Here is a 19,224-nt window from a genome sequence, read left to right as displayed (position 1 = left end):
CCAAGTACTCTCCTGCCTGTCTCTCTGATCACCTTGGCTGTCGTCGTCCAGTCTTCCGGGAGCTTCGGTTGTCCATCGAGAGCCTGTCTCACCTCTTTCCAGAAGGCCGCACAACATTCTTCCTTTCTCAGCTTCCACCACATGGTTCTCTGCTCTACCTTTGTCTTCTTAATCTTCCTACCCACCACCAGAATCATCCTACATACTACCATCCTATGCTGTCGAGCTACACTCTCCCCTACCACTACTTTACAGTCAGTAACCTCCTTCAGATTACATCGTCTGCACAAAATATAATCTACCTGCGTGGTTCTACCTCCGCTCTTGTAGGTCACTATATGCTCCTCCCTCTTCTGGAAATAAGTGTTCACTACAGCCATCTCCATCCTTTTTGCAAAGTCCACCACCATCTGCCCTTCAAAGTTCCTTTCCTGGATGCCGTACTTACCCATCACTTCTTCATCGCCCCTGTTTCCTTTACCAATATGTCCATTACAATCTGCACCAATCACAACTCTCTCGCTGTCTGGGATGCTCAGAACTACTTCATCTAGTTCCTTCCAGAATTTCTCTTTCAACTCTAGGTCACATCCTACCTGTGGTGCGTAGCCGCTAACCACATTATACATAACACCCTCAATTTCAAATTTTAGTCTCATCACTCGATCTGATACTCTTTTCACCTCCAAGACATTCTTAGTCAGCTCTTCCTTTAAAATAACCCCTACTCCATTTCTCTTCCCATCTACTCCGTGGTAGAATAATTTAAACCCTGCTCCCAAACTTCTAGCCTTACTACCTTTCCACCTGCTCTCTTGGATGCACAGAATATCAACCTTTCTCCTAATCATCATGTCAACCAACTCCTGTGGTTTTCCTGTCATAGTACCAACATTCAAAGTCCCTACACTCAGTTGTAGGCTCTGTGCATTCCTCTTTTTCTTCTGACGCTGGATCCGGTTTCCTCCTCTTCTTTGTCTTCGACCCACAGTAGCTGAATTTCCACCGACGCCCTGCAGGTTAGCAGTGCCGGGGGCGGGCGTTGTTAACCCGGGCCACGACCGATCCGGTATGGGATTCTTTAGATGAACGCTCATATTTGTTTGGCACAGTTTTTACGCCGGATGCCCTTCCTGACGCAACCCTCTGCATTTATCCGGGCTTGGGACCGGCCTACAGATTGCACTGGTTTGTGCCCCCATAGGGCTGCATTCTGTTATTATGTTTGGGCCACTACTAGCAGCAATAACTAAAAGCAAGCGTTTTCTATAGTTGGCTTTCACATTTCTGTGGAGGTAAATTGGACCACTTGCAGAATTGTTTTAATGCAGCAACAGTGGAGTGTTTTCAAGCATGAATGAGCAGGTCATGCCACAGCATTTCAATCAGATTCACTCCAGACTTTGAATAAGCTGTTCCAAAACCTTTGTTTTTTTTGTGTGTGTTTTGGATTGTTGTCCTATTGCAGGACAAACGGTATCTATCTATCTATCTATCTATCTATCTATCTATCTATCTATCGTAAAGCCTCGGTTCTCAAACGTCCCCGTTTTCGAACAAATCGGTTTTCAAACGAAAATTTCAAGATTTTTTTGCTTCTATTTTTGAACAAAAATCGGTAAACAAACATCCCCGACTAAACCTGACATATTGCGCGCGGCCTGACTAGCTGACCCACGACGCGCTTTGTTATTGTCAATTCCGACGGTGCCAAAAAATAAATAAATAAATAAATAGCAATGCGCACGGTGCAAGCAGTTGACCCACCCATGACGTGCTTTGTTATTGTCAATTCGCACACACCCCGAAAAAAAAATAGAAGTAACATAATGCGTGCGGCGCAAGCAGCTAACCTACCCATGACACGTTTTCTTATTGTCTATTCGAACGCCCCCTGAAAAAACCCAGAAATAACACTGCGCACAGCGCAAGCAGTTGACACACCCATGACGCGTTTTGTTATTGTCAATTCGAACTCCACCCGAAAAAAAACCTGGAAATGACATAACGCACATGGCGCAACCGGCCCACTTTTGTTATTCTGTATAACACAGCCTCTGTACACACATGTACACAGACGTGTCCCGATAGTTACTGTTGTTTTTCTTCTTATCGAGGACTACCGTATTAACCCGCAATTGTGCCTCGAAAGAAGGCAAGTTGCTTGTTTAAAGTTATTCTGCACTTTTAATTAAAAAAAACTTTACAAGACCGAATCGCTACAGATACGGCTATGGAGTCCCAGCCTAGCATACTCTCCTACTAAAGCATACATTTTAATCAAAAAAAAGAAATATAAATATCTTAAATTATTATATTATATAAAGTATTTAAACTATACATGTATTTTTACTGTGCAGTTTATTTTCAGGAAAAGCTCAAAAAATGCTTTAAAAAGCCATTTTTTTTAGGCTTGGAACATATTTCTTTTTCCATTGATTGTAATAGGAAACATCGATTCGGTTTTCGAACAAATCACTTCTAGAACAGTTTTCTGGAACGGATTGTGGTCAAGAACCGAGGCTTCACTGTATCTATCAGTTAAGAGTCTTAGAGAAGTACTGTACTGTGTTGGCTTGTCAAGTCTGCAATTACATGAATATTTAAATTACAGTATATGTTTGTCTTCATGTCATTATTCTGTAATTTGTGATGTATATTACCAAATAATGGATATGGTTAAGTTAATTCTTGTTATTTTTATTGTGGGTAAGTTAGGAGCTATTGGAAGTCATTATAAAAAAAAAAACAACTTTTTTTCCCAAGCTTTATTACTTTTGAACTCAAGTAATCAGTGAAGTAACTAAGTTACTTTTAAGATCACATAATCTATAAAGTAATTTAGTTACTTTTTCAAGGTAACTGTGGCAACACTGGAGACACACAGAGGATGATATGTGTAGTTATATACGTGTATCATTCATTTAAGTTTGTTTCAAATCTGCGTGCTTGTTTTAATGTACTTGCCCGACTCAACATTAGCTGTTAGCATGGAGAAACTGATGCTAGTGAAAGCCAGTTGTGTGCTGACAAATGGTCAAAAGGGCCATATTTTACATCCCAACTTTTCTGCCATATTTTACTAACCAACATTTTTCTGGTATTTGAGGTGTTTTCATAATTTGGCAGATAAATACAATCCACCGTATTTAAAAACAGCAGTTTATGCTACTGTGGGAGGGAGCACAGCCGACTTTTCCTGCCAATCAAAGCATCTCCTTTCATTCCCTTTAAATGATGCACAGTGAATGTCTTACATGGAGACATCTCATGTGAAAAAGGAAACAGTGATCAATGCACGAGTGGAGCATTGTCACCGCTCTCAGACATGCAACACACAATGTAAGCACGTAACATTATTAAATACAGGATGACATGCTGATAAGGACTACTAATCCGTCCACTGACCTCAGATATATCTATCAATGTCCTCAATCTTTCAAAAAGTGTGATGGCGATCAGAAAAATGTAGCTATAGTGTTCCCGCCAGCGACCTCAGCTGTGCAACAAGAGAAGGGAGTTGTCCCCGGTGAAGACTTGCCAACCACACACACGTGACTGTAGCAGGAAAGGTTAACATGGTATTTTCACAAACTTGGCATGTGCCTTGAATGAAAATAGCTCAGAGTGATCTTTGAAGTAAATTGTCAGTTTTGCTCTCTAAATGCAGAGTGAAACAAAAATATGTGAATGACATTTTTACCATAGTGGAAGAGCTCATATTTTTTGTTGTTGAGCACAACGGCAAGCCACTCTGCCTTTTATGTTAGACGTCTATTGCACATTTCACACCTTCAAATTTTCCCTACAGCTTACTCCCGATTAACGTTGACCTGGAATTTCCAAAAGGGGCTGAACTTTGAAAAAAAAAAAAATAAAATTAAAATAATTTAAAATAATGAATCACTTGCATCATATCAAGTGGCTTGGAACATTGCAAGGACCAAAAAGCCATTCTAATTCACAGTTGCACCTAGACCTCCAATCATGTGAGTATTTTAGTTTTGCATTAGATGAGAGTTGTGACGTACAAGACAAGACTTGGTTGAACTGGCAGTTTGTCTATGTGTCTATTTTTTTAAATTACTCGCTGATGGTCTACACCATCGGAGTTGATTTTTTGCCATGTTGGTGTGTGACATTTACAATAAATCCGGCTGAGCAAATGTATGTGTGAGGAGGGAATGATGTTTATGTGTATGATGTAGCTCTTTGTCGTAACACAGTAAAAAATGTGGCCATTCATCTCTGACTGGTTGACCACCCCTGATATAGGGCATCTGTTATTCGTGACATCAATTTTTGCTGTTCGTTTCAGTGCTTGGTCTCTGAGCCCCCTGAATACTGTTTATTAAAATAAAAATTCACATGGGTGTCAAAATAGTTTTTACAGAATATTTCTGTCTGTGTATAAGCAGCACAGAAAATTCCAATGCTCTGCTGTTAGTGCACTTCAGTGCCAAAACAAGAACATTTTATTCTCTCCCTTGAAACCTACCAGTTGCCTCAAGGGGGTAACGTGGGTTCATTTTCAAAAACCTCTGCCCTAGATCTCCCCCTCCTACCTTTATTATTTAGTCACAGTGTGGAAACCTTTGACTCATATACAGCAGGTTGTTCAGACCTAGAGGAGACACTCCATTTAAGTTTAGATTTGAGCTATAGTGAATTTATTAAGATAAATAGTTAATCTATTTTTGATACTTGAAGTCCATGAAAGAGACAAATAGCGCAGTCATCGTTTAAATTAGTACAAGAATAAAGAAATGATCAAAGTAAGGGATGCTGGTGAGAATAAATGACTAGTTTAATGAACAATTGAGGAAGGAGTTGCAGTTTTTATTGGATTGTATTACTGTATACAGTACGTGTTATGAACCTAACTCCAGCAGAGCGTTAAGGTGCTTGTTCCCCACAGATGAGCCGTACACAGTGTGGAAATTCCATCTGACGTCACTTGTGTGCATTGCCACATGAAAGCATTTTATGTGTGGGTAAAAGGTGGCTTTGGCTTTCCCGGAATGTTTAATAGGATACAAATTTATGCACTTGGGATTTCTTTGCAAGACACACTTAAATGAATTTCACGGGGAAAAAAAATGTAAATGCCTGGCAGCATGGACAACAATAATAACCAGATATTTTAGTGTATTTAATTTGAATGAAACAGTATATTACTGTATTTTGGAATAAAGCGTTGTTGCCATAATTCAGCAGTGTATCTCTTATGATGTATTTTAAAAGTATAGTACTGTGTTATGGATTACAGAATGCTACCATAATTTAATGATGAGAGTAAATAATGTATTTTAACACTACAATATATTGCTGTATTTTGGATTACACTACACTATAATGAGATGATTGTGGGTTCTGGTTATTTAACAGTCCGCGCCAGTATATTACTGGTTCTTCACAGAGGAATAAAATAATCTATTTAGTTGAAAAATATTTTACGCAGTTGAATTAGAGTTATGTACTCTTACTGATAAAAAAAATAATTTAATTCTTATTTTACCTGCATGGGATGACTATTAAACGGTATTTAACATTATTAGGAAGCACAGTCACATCCATACATCTTCTGCATTCGCGAGCATGCTGGGACCTGTCCCAGCTATCTTTGGGTGAGAGGCAGGGTGGACCCTGAACTAGTCACCAGTCAATCGCAGGGCAGTACAGTAACATGTTGTTGTAAAATCACTAACTGAACAATATATTTTAAAAAAATAGGTTTAAAAAGCTCATAATGTTACATTTATGTGCAGGCAAAATGCTCCTTCAAATAATGAAAGTAATAAGTTCAACTTGGAAAAAAAAAAAGACATCCATAAATGTGCGTGTGCAAGACGAAAGACGCAAGAGCCTGTCTTCTCGGCCCTAGTCTTTATACCACATGTAATGTATATTTAATGTAATGTAAGCGACTCGACTTTCAAGTTTTTCAAGCTACAAGCTGTCACGTTGCGGATTTTTTGTTTTTGAGAGAAAAAAAATCTGAGATACCAGCCCTGTATGGTGGCAGTGAACTTTACTCCAACAAACAAGAGTTCGGCAGATGGTAAAAATGTCTTTTAAAAAAAAAAAAAAAAAAAAACGGAAAAACAACATGGAACTATTTATTGCCACTCCCATTTGAAGTTTATTGTAAGACTATACATAAGACAAAAATAATTACACCTTGACTATTTAAGGGGTGGCAACTGGAGCAACTCATTACGGTTCTGAGGACCAGGGTTCAATGGCCCCGGCCGTGTGGAGTTTGCATGTTGTCCCCGTGCCTGCATGGGTGTTCTCCAAGTATTCCAGTTTCCTCCCACCTCCACAAAATATGCATTAAATTGAGATTGTAACATGCCCCTTTGTGTGATTGTGAGTGCGACTGTTGTTTGTCTCCATGTGCCCTGTTTTGGCTGGCAACCGGTTCAGGGTGTAGGGTGTGACAGCTGCGATAGGCTCCAGCACTCCCACGACCCTTGTAAGGATAAGCGGCTCAGAAAATGGATGGATGGATGGATGGATGGATGGATGGATGGATGGATGGATGGATGGATAAGCAATAATTGAAGACTTCACACGCAAAAGCAGAAATATTCATTTTTGTTGTTTCTGTAAATAAATCAAAGAATCTAACAACAAAAATGGATATATGTGCTGTTGCGTCTGAACTCTTCAATTGATAAAAGTAGCAACCGGCATTTGGTTCATTGTAACAGAGTAAAAAAAAAACATTACTTCTTAAGAACAACCACATAGCTTTGCCCTAAGGCTACAAAGCCTAATGCTAGCAAACAATGCATGACACCTTATATGGACTAACAAATAGCCCATAAACTGCATTGTGGCTTTGAGCAACAGATATTTGAAAACAAACAAGAGTGCATTAATACATGCAGAAAGACAATAGTACTCATAGGCATATGTGTCATTTTCATATAATTTGATCAATAACTGTAAAGACATGAACCACTGAATTTGCTTTTGAAAACCATTTCATTTTGGTGACCTACATATTTGAGTATTTAACAGTTTTAACCATTGAAAGGTCATTGTTTCTAAAGAAAAAATATTTTAATGTCAGATTTTTCATCTTTGAATGTTAAAATGTCTTTAACCGTTAGGTGTCTCACATGAAGTTTTGTGATTTGCAACATGTTTTCAGAAAATGCTATTTTAAGATATATTGTATTTTTCTCCTATTGCTGTACCCAGTATGACTATTCAATGAAAACTAACAAAAGGATCATAGTGCCTGATTATGCTGTTGCAATACACCAAAGGGATCTGTGAGCTGAAGTGCCGGGATGCATTCACACAATAGCACACAGCAAAATTCGTTATTTCTGAGATCTGAATGAATAAGTGTGATTCATTTAAAGTCTCACAATGATTCAATGTCTTTACTATTTTCACAGTAGTATAAAAACAAGAGTGTCATGGCATTAATGAGTAGTTAGGCTCATTTATGCACCTGTATCTGGAGAGTTTGAAGGTTGACATAATTTTTAAGAAGTATCTACGTCTCTTTACCCTTATGGACTCTTCTTTAACTGACAAAAAGAAGTACAGTGGAACCTCAGAGTTCCAACATTGTGGTTGTTGAACAAATCAGTGTTCAACCAAAAACAAATCTCAGTAAAAACTTAATTTTCAGTGTTGACCGGGTAGCCAACTGAAACCAAGTGATCACAAACACACACGCGGCGGTGTGTGCTCATAGCACGCCAGTGTGTGCTTCTAGCATGAGCCCACACTTTCACGAATTCTTTGAGATTTTTTTGGGGGGTTATTTTTCCAGTGTTTTCTTTCCCATTGAGCCAAAGAAAGACGTGCTAGCTGCAGCCAAGGAAAAGGAAACTTACATGAGCGAACCTCACGTAATGTACGTACGCTAAGTACAGAAATGCGGTGTGTGTTTTTTACAGCTGTTGCCAGCTTCGCATAGCTAAGTTGAATATTTTGATGAACCCAAAAAAAAATAATAATAAAAGGCAGCTGGGGTTGCCAAAGGAGTGACTAGCATTACAGAGCAAAGGCCACAAATAATAGAAGAAAGGGAGACGCTATTCTGGAGAAATATGCAGTCAAATCATGGAGGGTGACTTCAGTGTAACACTTCCTCCTCCCTCTTGAGCCATCACACCTCTATAAAAAAGGTAAATGATACACATTTAAGTTGCTTTAGGTTTATGCCTTTTTTGTTGTTTAAATGCAGGGTGTACCTGTTTTTACATAAATAGTAATTAAAATAAGAATTTACTATTTGGATGTTGGGAACCAATTAAACTCATTGACTATTTCCTACAGTAAAATATGTTTCGGAGATTGAATAATTTAGACATTGAAAACTTCACAAGAATCTTCTTCTTTTTCCTTTCGGCTTGTCCCATTAGGACATGCCAAAACTTCACAAGAATTAATTATGTTAAAACGTCGAGGTTCCACTGTATATTTTAATGGTTGACCATAATTTACTCTGTCAACAAGGATTGCCTTTTCTTTAATCATTAATAATTTTTGAAAAATGGGACTTTAAGTCTGGCTGTTTTGCCATAAAAAAAAAAAATTACCCATACAAAAACCAAGGCAGCATCAAAAATGGCTACATTATAACTTTTTTTTCTTACGAAGTGCCTTTACCGTTATTGATCAAGTTGGATGATAAATAGCTCAAAAATAGATATATATTATTATTTTTAAAGACTAAATAAGCAAACAAACAACACTTATGACCAAGGAGCAGCAGTGTATGTGTTGTACAATGCTGCCAGACCTAAGAAGGTCTGTTCTCCATATGGCTGCTTCCCGGCTGATGGCCGCAGGAGTTTGAATTTCAAATGCCACCAAATCCTGAGGGAGGAGCTCAGCTTTGGGCTGAGGGGCCAGCTGGAAATGAGTTGCCAACTATGGAAGATGATGGGAACGGACAGGCACATTTGAGAAAAACTGTTTGTCCTCATTTATCCAAATTCACAGCCTTTTGCTTCCTCTGCAACATGGCGAAATGGAAAATAGTGAAGCTGGTCTTCGCACCACAGGGGAAATATTTTACAACCACAATTCCAATGAAGCCCTGACATTGATTTGAAAACAATGTTCAACATATATTTAATTGAATACACTACAAAGACCTGTTGTATAATGTTCAAAATGATAAACTCTTTTTAGCAAATCATTACCTTTTTTTGAATTTTTTGTCTGCAACACATTCCAAAAAAGTTTGATGAATGATTGATTGCTCATCAAACACCTGTTTGGAACATCCCACAGGTGAACAGGCTAATTGGGAACAGGTGGGTTTCATGATTGGGTATAAAAGGATAATTTCCTCAATTGCTTGGTCATTCGCAAGCAAAGATTGGGCAAGGTTCCCCTCTTTGTGAAGAAGTGCGTGGAAAAATAGTCAAACAGTTCATGGACAATGTTCCTCAATGATCAATTGCGAGGATTCTTTCGATATCATCTATGGTCCATAGCATCATCAAAAGTTCAGAGAATCTAGAGAAATTACTGCATGTAAGCGGCTTGGCTGGAAACAAACATTGAATGTCCGTGACCTTCGATGCTGAAGTGGCAGTGCATCAAAACTGACATCAATGTGTCAAGGATATCATCGCACGGGCTCAGGAACACTTCAGAAAACCAATGTCAGTAAATACAGTTCGGCGCTACATCTGTAAACATCCGTAAGTACAACTTAAACGCTACTAAGCAAAGCAAAAGTCATTTATCAACAATACCCAGAAACAGCGCCAACTTCTCTGAGCCTGAGCTCACATTTCAATATTTCAAACTCTTTTTGGAAATTGTGGATGTCGTGTCCTCTGAGCCAAAGAGGGAAAAAAAACATCCAGACTGTTATAGTAGCAAAGTTCAGCCGCCAACATCTGTGAGGGGCTGTTAGTGCCAGTTGAGTAGGTAACTTTTACACCTGTGAAAGCACTATTAATGCTGAAAGGTATATACAGGTTTTGGCGCAACATATGCTTCTATCGACGCAACATCTTTTTCAGCAAAACAACGCCAAACTACATTCTGCATCTCTTACAACAGACAGGCTTCATAGTAAAAGTGTGCTAGTATTAGACTGGCCTGCTTGCAGTACAGACCTGTCTCCCATTGAAAATGTGTGCCGCATTACGAAGCGTGAAATATGACAAAGGAGACCCCAGACTGTTGAACAGCTGAAGCTGTACAACAAGCAAGAATGGGAAAGAATTCCACCTACAAAGCTTCAACAATTAGTGTCCTAAGTTCCCAAACATTTATTGAATGTTGTTACAAGAAATGGTGATACAACACAATGGTAAACATGACCCTGTCCCACCTTTTTTGGAACATGTTGCAGCCATATAATCGTAAGTTAAGGATTTTTTTTTTGCTAAAAGCTATAAAGTTTATTATCATTATGAACATAAAATATCATGTCATTGTGGTGTATTCAATTAAATATAGCTTGAACATTATTTGTAAATCATTGATCGTATTCTGTTTTTATGTTCAACACCACATCCCAACTTCATTGGAATTGGGTTTGTATGTGATAGATGTTTTGCTTGCATTAGGTTTTTTTTTTTTTTTTTAATGTGACTAAAACAATCATGAAATTTGAAATGCACCAAAAATACATAAATTATTTAGACATATCCGGTTAATTAATGGTAGCAAATTTACCTTTAAAATTACACTGGTATGATAAGTAATACTTGAATATCCATCTATTTTCTTAGCCACTTGTCCTCACAAGGGTCGCGGGACTGCTGGAGCCTATCGCAGCTGTCATCAGGCAGGAGGCAGGGTATGGAGTGCTCTTACAAGAAAGGGTGATACAACACAATGATAAACATGACCCTGTCTCAGCTTTTTTGGAACATGTTGCAGCCATATAATCGTAGGTTAAGGATTTTTTTTGCTAAAAGCTATAAAGTTTAGCATCAGTATGAACATTAAATATCATGTCATTGTGGTGTATTCAATTAAATATAGCTTGAACATGATTTGTAAATCATTGATCGTATTCTGTTTTTATGTTCAACACAACATCCCAACTTCATTGGATTTGGGTTTGTATGTGATAAATGTTTTGCTTGCATTAGGTTTTTTTTTTTTTAATGTGACTAAAACAATCATGAAATTTGAAATGCACCAAAAATACATAAATTATTTAGACATATCCGGTGAATGCAGAATCATTGTACAACACCACATCAAAAAAATGTCACATATTCTATAGTATCTTTCACACGTTTGATCAGTCAAATGTTGGCCTTGCTTTCTACGAAACGATACAGGAAAAATAATGCAAAGGTTTTGTGTTAGACACTTCATTTTGGCAGAAAAATTTAATGCCATAGGTTATACGCGCTACGAGTGCTGATGTTAACTGGAGTGTGTTCAAATTAACCATCCGCCATTCAAAACACACACAAATTTATAACAAACTGGTGTTCAAAATATAGGAAAAGAAAATTGGAAAATTAATATTGATAGATACATAAAATACAATGTTTTCTTACCTCCAAGACCAGGACGGAGACGGTTATCGTACCCATCAAGCAGGCTGTCTAGAATGCGAGTGAACAGGGTGATGTTGGTTTGGAAGGGATTAGATGTGGCGTCTGCGTTTACTGATCTGGTCAACAGACATAACAACATGACTATTTGTAGTGTACGCTCTAAAAAATCATTTATGCTGATTTTCCAACAGTATTTTACTCTAATATTAATATTTGTAAAATATTGTTACATAGTCAATCCTTGCAGGTCCATAACATTTAAAATTTTCATTTAGCAGAAACAGTAAATAAGTGTGATTTAACAGCATAAAACAGCATTTTTAACTTATAACTCTCAATTAACAGGGGATGACTATTTATTTTAAATTCTGTTATCCTTGCATTTAAATTTACAGTTAGTCATATTCAACAATAACAGTAAAATATTTTTATTGAAGACCAGAAAACAGCATTTTGTACTAGATAGCTGTAAAGCAAAGCAAACCAAAGCAAATTTATTTGTAGAGCGCATTTTATAGACGAGGTAACTCAATGTGCTTCATGTGATTAAAAGTATTAGAAAACAGAGATAAAACTGGATAAAAAAAAAAAAAATGAAAACCAAAATATTTTTTAAAAGACAATTAAAACTGCATACAATGCAAGTAATATGATCAAAAAGTGGATATATTCTAAAAAGCATGAGAAAAAAAGAAGAGTTTTCAACCTGGATTTAAAAACATTCACACTTGGGGCTGACCTCACCTCTGTTGGCAACTTATTCCATTTGTGTGCAGCATAATGGCGAAATGCTGCTTCACCATTTTTGCTTTGGGCTCTGCGCTCCACTATTTGACCTGAATCAGTCGATCTCAGAGCTCTACTGGATTTGTGTTCCGTAAGCATTTCTTTCATGTATTCAGGACCGAAATCATTTAGTGAATTATAGACCAGTAGCAAAACTTTAAAATCGATTCCAAAGCTGACTGGAAGCCAGTGCAAGGACTTGAGGATAACAGTATATGCCCTGACCGCTTTGTTTTGGTCAGAACGCGAGCTGCACCATTCTGAATCAGCTGCAGCTGTTTAATGCTCTTTTTGGGGAGTCGAGTCAGAAAACCATTACAGTTGTCAAGTCTACTTGAGATAAAAGGATGGATGAGCTTTTCCTGGTCTGCTTGACACATACAGGACTTGACTCTAGATATGTTTTTCAGATGGTAGAAGGCTGTTTTTGTGATTGATTTGATATGATTATTGAAAGTCAGGTCAGAATCAATCGAAACACCAAGGTTTCGGACTTGGTCTTTGGTTTTTCAAGCTAGAGAAACTAATGGTGGATTAAAATATTAGTTACATTTTTTACTTTATAATAATTGTGAAACACTTTAAGACTGAACCTCACTGTAATTAATCGATTCATTCATCTTCCATACCGCTGATTCTCACTAGGGTGACAAGCGTGCATGAGCCTATTTGACTCGAGGAAAGGAAGACCCTGAACTGGTCGTGAACCAATCGCAGGGCACATAACCATTTGCACTCACATTCACACCTATTTAGAGTCTTCAATAAACCTACCATGCATGTTTTTGGAATGCGGAAGCAAACTGGAGTACCCGGAGAAAACCCACGCAGCCATGGGAATCTTCTTCTTTTCCTTTGGGCTTGTGCCGATTGGTTACATAGCGTGTCGTGTTTTTCCATCTAAGCCTATCTCATGCATCTTCCTCTCTAACACCCACAGTCTTCATGTCCTCCCTCACAACCTCCATCAACTTTTTCTATGGTCTTCCTCTCGCTTTTTTGCCTAGCAGCTCCATCCTCAGCATCTTTCTACCAATATACTCACTCTCTCGCCTCTGGACATGTCCAAACCATGGAAATCTGCTCTCTCTAACCTTGTCTCCAAAACATCCAACTTTGGCTGTCCCTCTAATGAGCTCATTTCTAATCCTATCCAACCTGCTCACTCCTAGCGAGAACCTCAACATCTTCATTTCTGCTGCCTCCAGTTCTGCTTCCTGTTGTTTCTTCAGTGCCACCGTCTCTAATCCGTACATCATTGCCAGCCTCACCACTATTTTATAGACTTTCCCCTTCATCCTGTCACATAGCACGCCAGATACCTTCCGCCAACTGTTCCACCCTTCTTGGACCCCTTTCTTCACTTCCTTACCACACTCTCCATTGCTCTGTATTGTTGACCCTAAGTATTTGAAGTCGTCCACCTTTGCTATCTCTTCTCCCTGGAGCGTCACTCTTCCCCCACCGCCCCTCTCATTCATGCACATATATTGTGTTTTACTTCGGCTAATCTTCATTCCTCTCCTCTCCAGTGCGTGCCTCCATCTTTCTAATTGTTCCTCTGCCTCCTCCCGGCTTTCACTGCAGATCACACTATCATCTGCGAACATCATAGTCCAAGGGGATTTCAATCTAACCTCATCTGTCAGCCTATCCATTACTACTGCAAACAGGAAGGGGCTCAGCGCGGATCCTTGATGCAGTCCCACCTCCACCTTAAATTCTTCTGACACACCAATGGCACACCCCACCGCTGTTCTGCTGCCCTCATACATGTCCTGTACCATTCTAACATACTTCTCCAAAATTGAATGGAAAATTCCCACATAGGAGGCTGGATTTGAATCAGCATCCTCAAAACTCTAAGGTAGATGTGCTAACCAGTTGTCCACTCTTGTCATAACCAGAACGATAGGGCGGACCCAAATGCATGACTCAGTAGACAGGAAGGCAGTTAAAGAAAGATCTTTATTCATTCCGGTGTCAAATGCCGTAGAGTCAGTCAGAGCAAGCAGTAGTATCAGGAGCGTCAAGCTTACGGGGTTAGTCGGAGGACATGCGGGGGTCGGTACACAGAGGTTCAGGATCAGGAATGCGGAAGTGTGGGAACGAGGCATGGATGGCAACGATCTGGCAAAGCCAGACCGTCTGCTGGGTCCTATATATACCAGGGTTCATGATGGCTGATGAGGCACAGGTGTGCGCCTCTCAATCAACGCAGGTGTGCAGGGGACCTGCACAGCCAGGGCTGGACCGGTAGGACCATGACAGTACCCCCCTCCCCCTCTTAACGGCCGACTCCAGATGGCCCAGGAGACTCAGGTTGAGATGCACGGAAGTCCCTGATGAAGCTAGGGTCAACTATAAAACAGGACGGAATCCAGGAATGTTCTTCTGGGCCATACCCCTCCCAATCCACCAGGTATTGAACCCACCTCCCTCTACGACGAGATGATAAAAGTCGCCGTACTGAGTGCGCCGGACCTCCATCGATCATGGGGGAGCAGGAGGGGGCTTGACTGGGGGGACTAATGGCAATGGACGAGTTCGTCGAAGCCAGCTTACATGGAACATGAGATGAACCCTCACTGATCTGGGAAGTTTCAAAGAAACAGCGACAGGGTAAATGATCTCAGCGATAGGAAATTTTGTAGGAGCTGCCCATGCATATTAGTATCTTTCGGGCTATTTCCCAGGTCTGCTTGCAGCGTCTCACCACTGCCAATGCGGATGGCACCGTGGAGTCGGTAGCCACAGATGGAAACAGAGAGGGAGGGTAACCATGAACGATATGGAATGGAACCATACCTGTGCAGGTGGAAGGCAGAGAGTTGTGGGCATACTCCACCCAACCGAGGTGCTGGCTCCAAGTGCTGTGATCATGTGCTACTAGACAGCATAGCCCGGTGTCCAGGGCCTGATTTATTCTTTCTGTTTGGCCATTGAACTCCGGGTGATGACCTGAAGTGAGGCTTACTTTTGCCCCGATGAGGGAGCAGAACTCCTTCCAGAATCTAAATAGTAGTAGCAGTAGTAGTAGTAGTAGTAGTAGTAGCAGCAGCTGCGCCGTCTGCTTGGCGGACGGAATCTTAAGAGCTTGCACAAAATGGACCATCTTAGAAAACCGATCGATGACTGAGAGTGCCACTGCGTTTCCCTGGGAGTAGGGTAGACCTGTAACGAAGTCTAGGGAAATGTGTGACCAGGGACGAGAGGGAATTGGTAGTGGGCGTAACTCACCCATAGGTCGCAGGCGAGAGGTCTTATTGGCCATACAGATCGGACACGCGGTGACATACTCCCTCACGTCCTTTCCCTGGTTTGGTCACCAAAACCGTTGTTCCACTACTGAGCAGGTCTACACCACGCCAGGGTAACAGACGGTCTTGTTTGTGTGGGCCCAATCAATGATGTCTCCTCGTAGCAAAGAAACCACGAACAGACGGCCAGGAGGACATTCGACTGGGCCCGGAGAGGTCCTCAAAGCCTCCTTTACCCGTGTCTTGATCTCCCAGGTGAACCCGGAGACGAAGCAGGCCTCTGGTAGTATCGGAACACTCACGGGCTCTGTTCGCTCCATTTTATGGATCCAAGATAGTGCGTCTGGTTTCCCATTCTTTGAGCCTGGACGAAAGGACAGAGTGAACCGAAACAAAGAGTGCCCAGCTGGCCTGGCGAGCATTCAGTCTCTTGGCGATCCTCAGGTACTCCAGGTTCTTATAGTCCGGAAGAACCAGAAATGGCACTTGTGATCCCTCTAGCCAGTGTCTCTATTCCTTCAGCACCGTTTTGACCACCAGTAATTCGTGATCGTCCACATCATAATTTTGCTCTGCCAAAGTCACTCTCTTAGACAGGAAGGCACATGGGTGAACTCTTCCATCCCGTGCACACCTCTGGGAGAGTACTGCTCCCATTCCTGAGTCCGATGCATCCACCTCCACCACAAACTGCCTCTCAGGATCTGGGATGATGAGGATAGGAGCTGTGTTGAAACTCGACCTAACTCTATTGAAGGCCTCCGGCAGGTCCCATCACACTCGAATGAGTTGCGGGGTGAAGTGAGCGTGTGCAAGGGGGCAGCAATGGAACTGAAGTTCCTGATGAACTTGCGGTAGAAGTTGGCGAATCCGATGAACCTCTGCACCTCCTTGCGATTGGTGGGAGTGGGCCATTAGAGAACCGAGTCGACCTTATTGGGATCCATGCGAATCTGTCCTTTGGCCAAGATGAATCCCAGGAATGTGACGGAAGGTCCGTCGAACTCGCACTTTTCCATCTTGACATAAAGATTATGCGAAACTCGATAGCGGAATCGGCCATGCGACGCTGCCCCTGTCACAACGTGATCAACGTCGCTGCTGCTTTGAGTTCCTGCGAGGCATTCTGGAATACCTACATCATTGCGCATTCAAAGGACACCCAGGAGTGGCATGCTTCGGAGTTGCGACTCCACTCTGCCGTGGCCCACGCCTCTGCTCTTCCCGTCATGTGGGATATGATGAAGGCAATTCGTGCACGGTCCTGTAGCTCGAAGTGAAGATCGCCCTGGGGGACAAAGGGTTTGACGTTCCCTGAGTTGCCGGAAAAGCATTCGGGTCAGAAGAGAGGTGTGGCTCCAAACCGCTGAAACTCCGTGACTGGCGGGGTAGTCGGAGCGACCAGTACTGAGGTAGGAACCGTGGCAGCCACCGTCGGCGTGGCATTAGCGGCACTAGCCTGGGAAGCTAGCCATGGCTCTAAATGGGCACAGATCTCGTGAAGCCTCTGGTTAGTCACCTGAAGAGCAGTCTCCTGCTTGGCCAGGCATCTGCCTTGGATCTGTAATGAGCGGTGGATGGCTTCTGAGTGGCCAGATCGTTCTGTCATAACCAGAACGCTAGGACCCAAATGCACGACTCGGTAGACATGAAGGGCAGTTAAAGGAAGATCTTTATTTGTTCCAATGTCAAATGCCGAAGAGTCAGTCAGAGCAAGCAGTAGTATCAGGAGCGTCAAGCTTACAGGGTTGGTCGGAGGATAGCCAGAGGTCAGTACACAGGGGTTCAGGATCAGGAATGCAGAAGTGTGGGAGCGAGGCATGGATGGCAATGATCTGGCAAAGCCAGACCGTCCGCTGGATCCTATATATACACTCGGGTTCATTATAGCTGCTCCTAATCAACGCAGGTTTGCAGGGGACCTGCACAGCCAGGGCTGGACCGGTAGGACCATGACAACTCTGCTGCCTCACTGTAATCTAATTTAAAAGTTTCATTTGTTTAAGGGGCAAGGGAGTTGAGAATGTATCATACAGTATACAATGCCAACGCGGAAACAAGCTCGGGTTCAACGTGTTACACAAGCATACTTGAACAGCAGACAGTCGCAGCTGGGATATAACCTGGTAACTCTTTGGTCAGGTGATTATCAGCTCTTCCAATATTTTCTCTCAACTGATGGCAGTAGACACCATCATCTTTGAACAGGTCCAATATTTTACTTCTTGCGGCACCCAAACTTCCCTCTCCCCAGCTCCCCAGCCACTGCATCCATGTCTTCTGAGGGGATCCTGAGGTATTCCAAGGGCAGACAAGGGATGTAGTCTCTCAAGTGTGTTCTGGGTCATCACCTGGGTCTCCTCCTGGTGGGATGTGCATGGAACACCTCTAGGCATCCAGTAGGCATCCTAATCAGATGCCCCAACCTTCTCATCTGACTCCTCTATCCGGGACCTTCACCCTACTCTAAGCCTCTCCTGGATGACCGAGCTTCTCACCCAATCTCCAAGGGAGAGCCCAGACACCCTGCAAAGAAGACTGGATAGATGGATGGATGGATTCGGTCTTGACCTACAGCTTGAGATCATAGGTGAGGGTCGTAAAAGAGATTGATCGATAGAAAGAGAGCTTTGCTTTTTGACTTAGCTTCTTCTCAACTACAACAGACCAAAACAAAGTCCACATTACTGCATATGCTGTGCCGACATGACTGTCAGTCTCCTGTTCTATTCTTCCCTCACTTGTGAACAAGACTTCAAGAGGTTTGGGACAGGATCTCATCCCTGACCTGGAGAACCCACTTTGTTCTTTTATGACTGAGGTCAGTGATATCAGATTCGGAAGCGCTAAATTCATCCTAACCACTACAGACACATTGCCAAACCACTCCAGTGAGAGTTGGAAATCCTGGCTTGATGAAGCCCATAGAACCACACCATCTGCAAAAAGAAGAGTTGTAATAATGAGCCCACTAAACTGGACAACCTCTGAGTCTCGGCTGCACCTAGAAATTCTGTCCATAAACTTTATGAGCAGAATCGGTGACAAAGGACACCCTTGGCGGAGTCCAACCCTCACTAGAAATGTGTCCGAGTTACTGCCAACTCAAGGCTGAATCCAACATGCAAGACTCACGAGAACAGGTACAGTTCAGGGAGTGTATTTATTCAGTCCAAGGTCGATATATAGGCAGGCAGTCCAAATAGGCAATAGTGTCCGAATCACAAGGTGAAGAGGCAAGGTCATTAACAAGGCAGGGTGCGGTACACAGAAGCTCAAAGACAAGAATTGCGGGCACATGACATCAAGGTACAACAATCTGACGAGGGAACAGACAACAGCGTGGTAATATATCTTGACCGTAATCAGCGCAACAAGAAGCAGGTGGGTGCGTCTGCTCACCCAGTGCAGACTGGGTCGAGGAAGGACACGCCGATGACAATAACCTTTCATTATTCATTGTCCCAGCATAAGCAATTGAAGCCATGAGTGTGTCATTGAACCTATTATGTGACTGAACAACATATCACATGCATGTTTGTCAACTGGTGTATGGAGTTCCATTGCCAGCACACTGAGGAAAGGTAGTTCCCCCCTCCCACACACAGATACTCAAAGAGAGGCAAGGGTGCAGGCCAGTGAGCCCAGTACACAGCCAAGTG

The 19,224-nt window shown here is 41.8% G+C and overlaps 1 protein-coding gene across 2 annotated transcripts in view; it reads right to left on the bottom strand.

Moving 5' to 3' along the window:
- LOC133508646 (gamma-aminobutyric acid receptor subunit alpha-2-like) overlaps positions 1–19,224 on the bottom strand; it is a 58,927-nt gene that overhangs the window by 35,871 nt on the left and 3,832 nt on the right. For both annotated transcript variants that reach the window (XM_061834892.1, XM_061834893.1), the window contains exon 3: positions 11,517–11,632. In XM_061834892.1, coding sequence (XP_061690876.1) covers positions 11,517–11,632 — 116 coding nt within the window. The remainder of the gene's footprint in view (positions 1–11,516; positions 11,633–19,224) is intronic.

The sequence above is a fragment of the Syngnathoides biaculeatus genome, chromosome 11, assembly GCF_019802595.1.
Source record: "Syngnathoides biaculeatus isolate LvHL_M chromosome 11, ASM1980259v1, whole genome shotgun sequence".
NCBI classification, from domain to species: domain Eukaryota; kingdom Metazoa; phylum Chordata; class Actinopteri; order Syngnathiformes; family Syngnathidae; genus Syngnathoides; species Syngnathoides biaculeatus.
The sequence above is the reverse complement of the archived record's forward strand: the minus strand, read 5'-3'. Positions and strand labels throughout refer to the sequence as shown.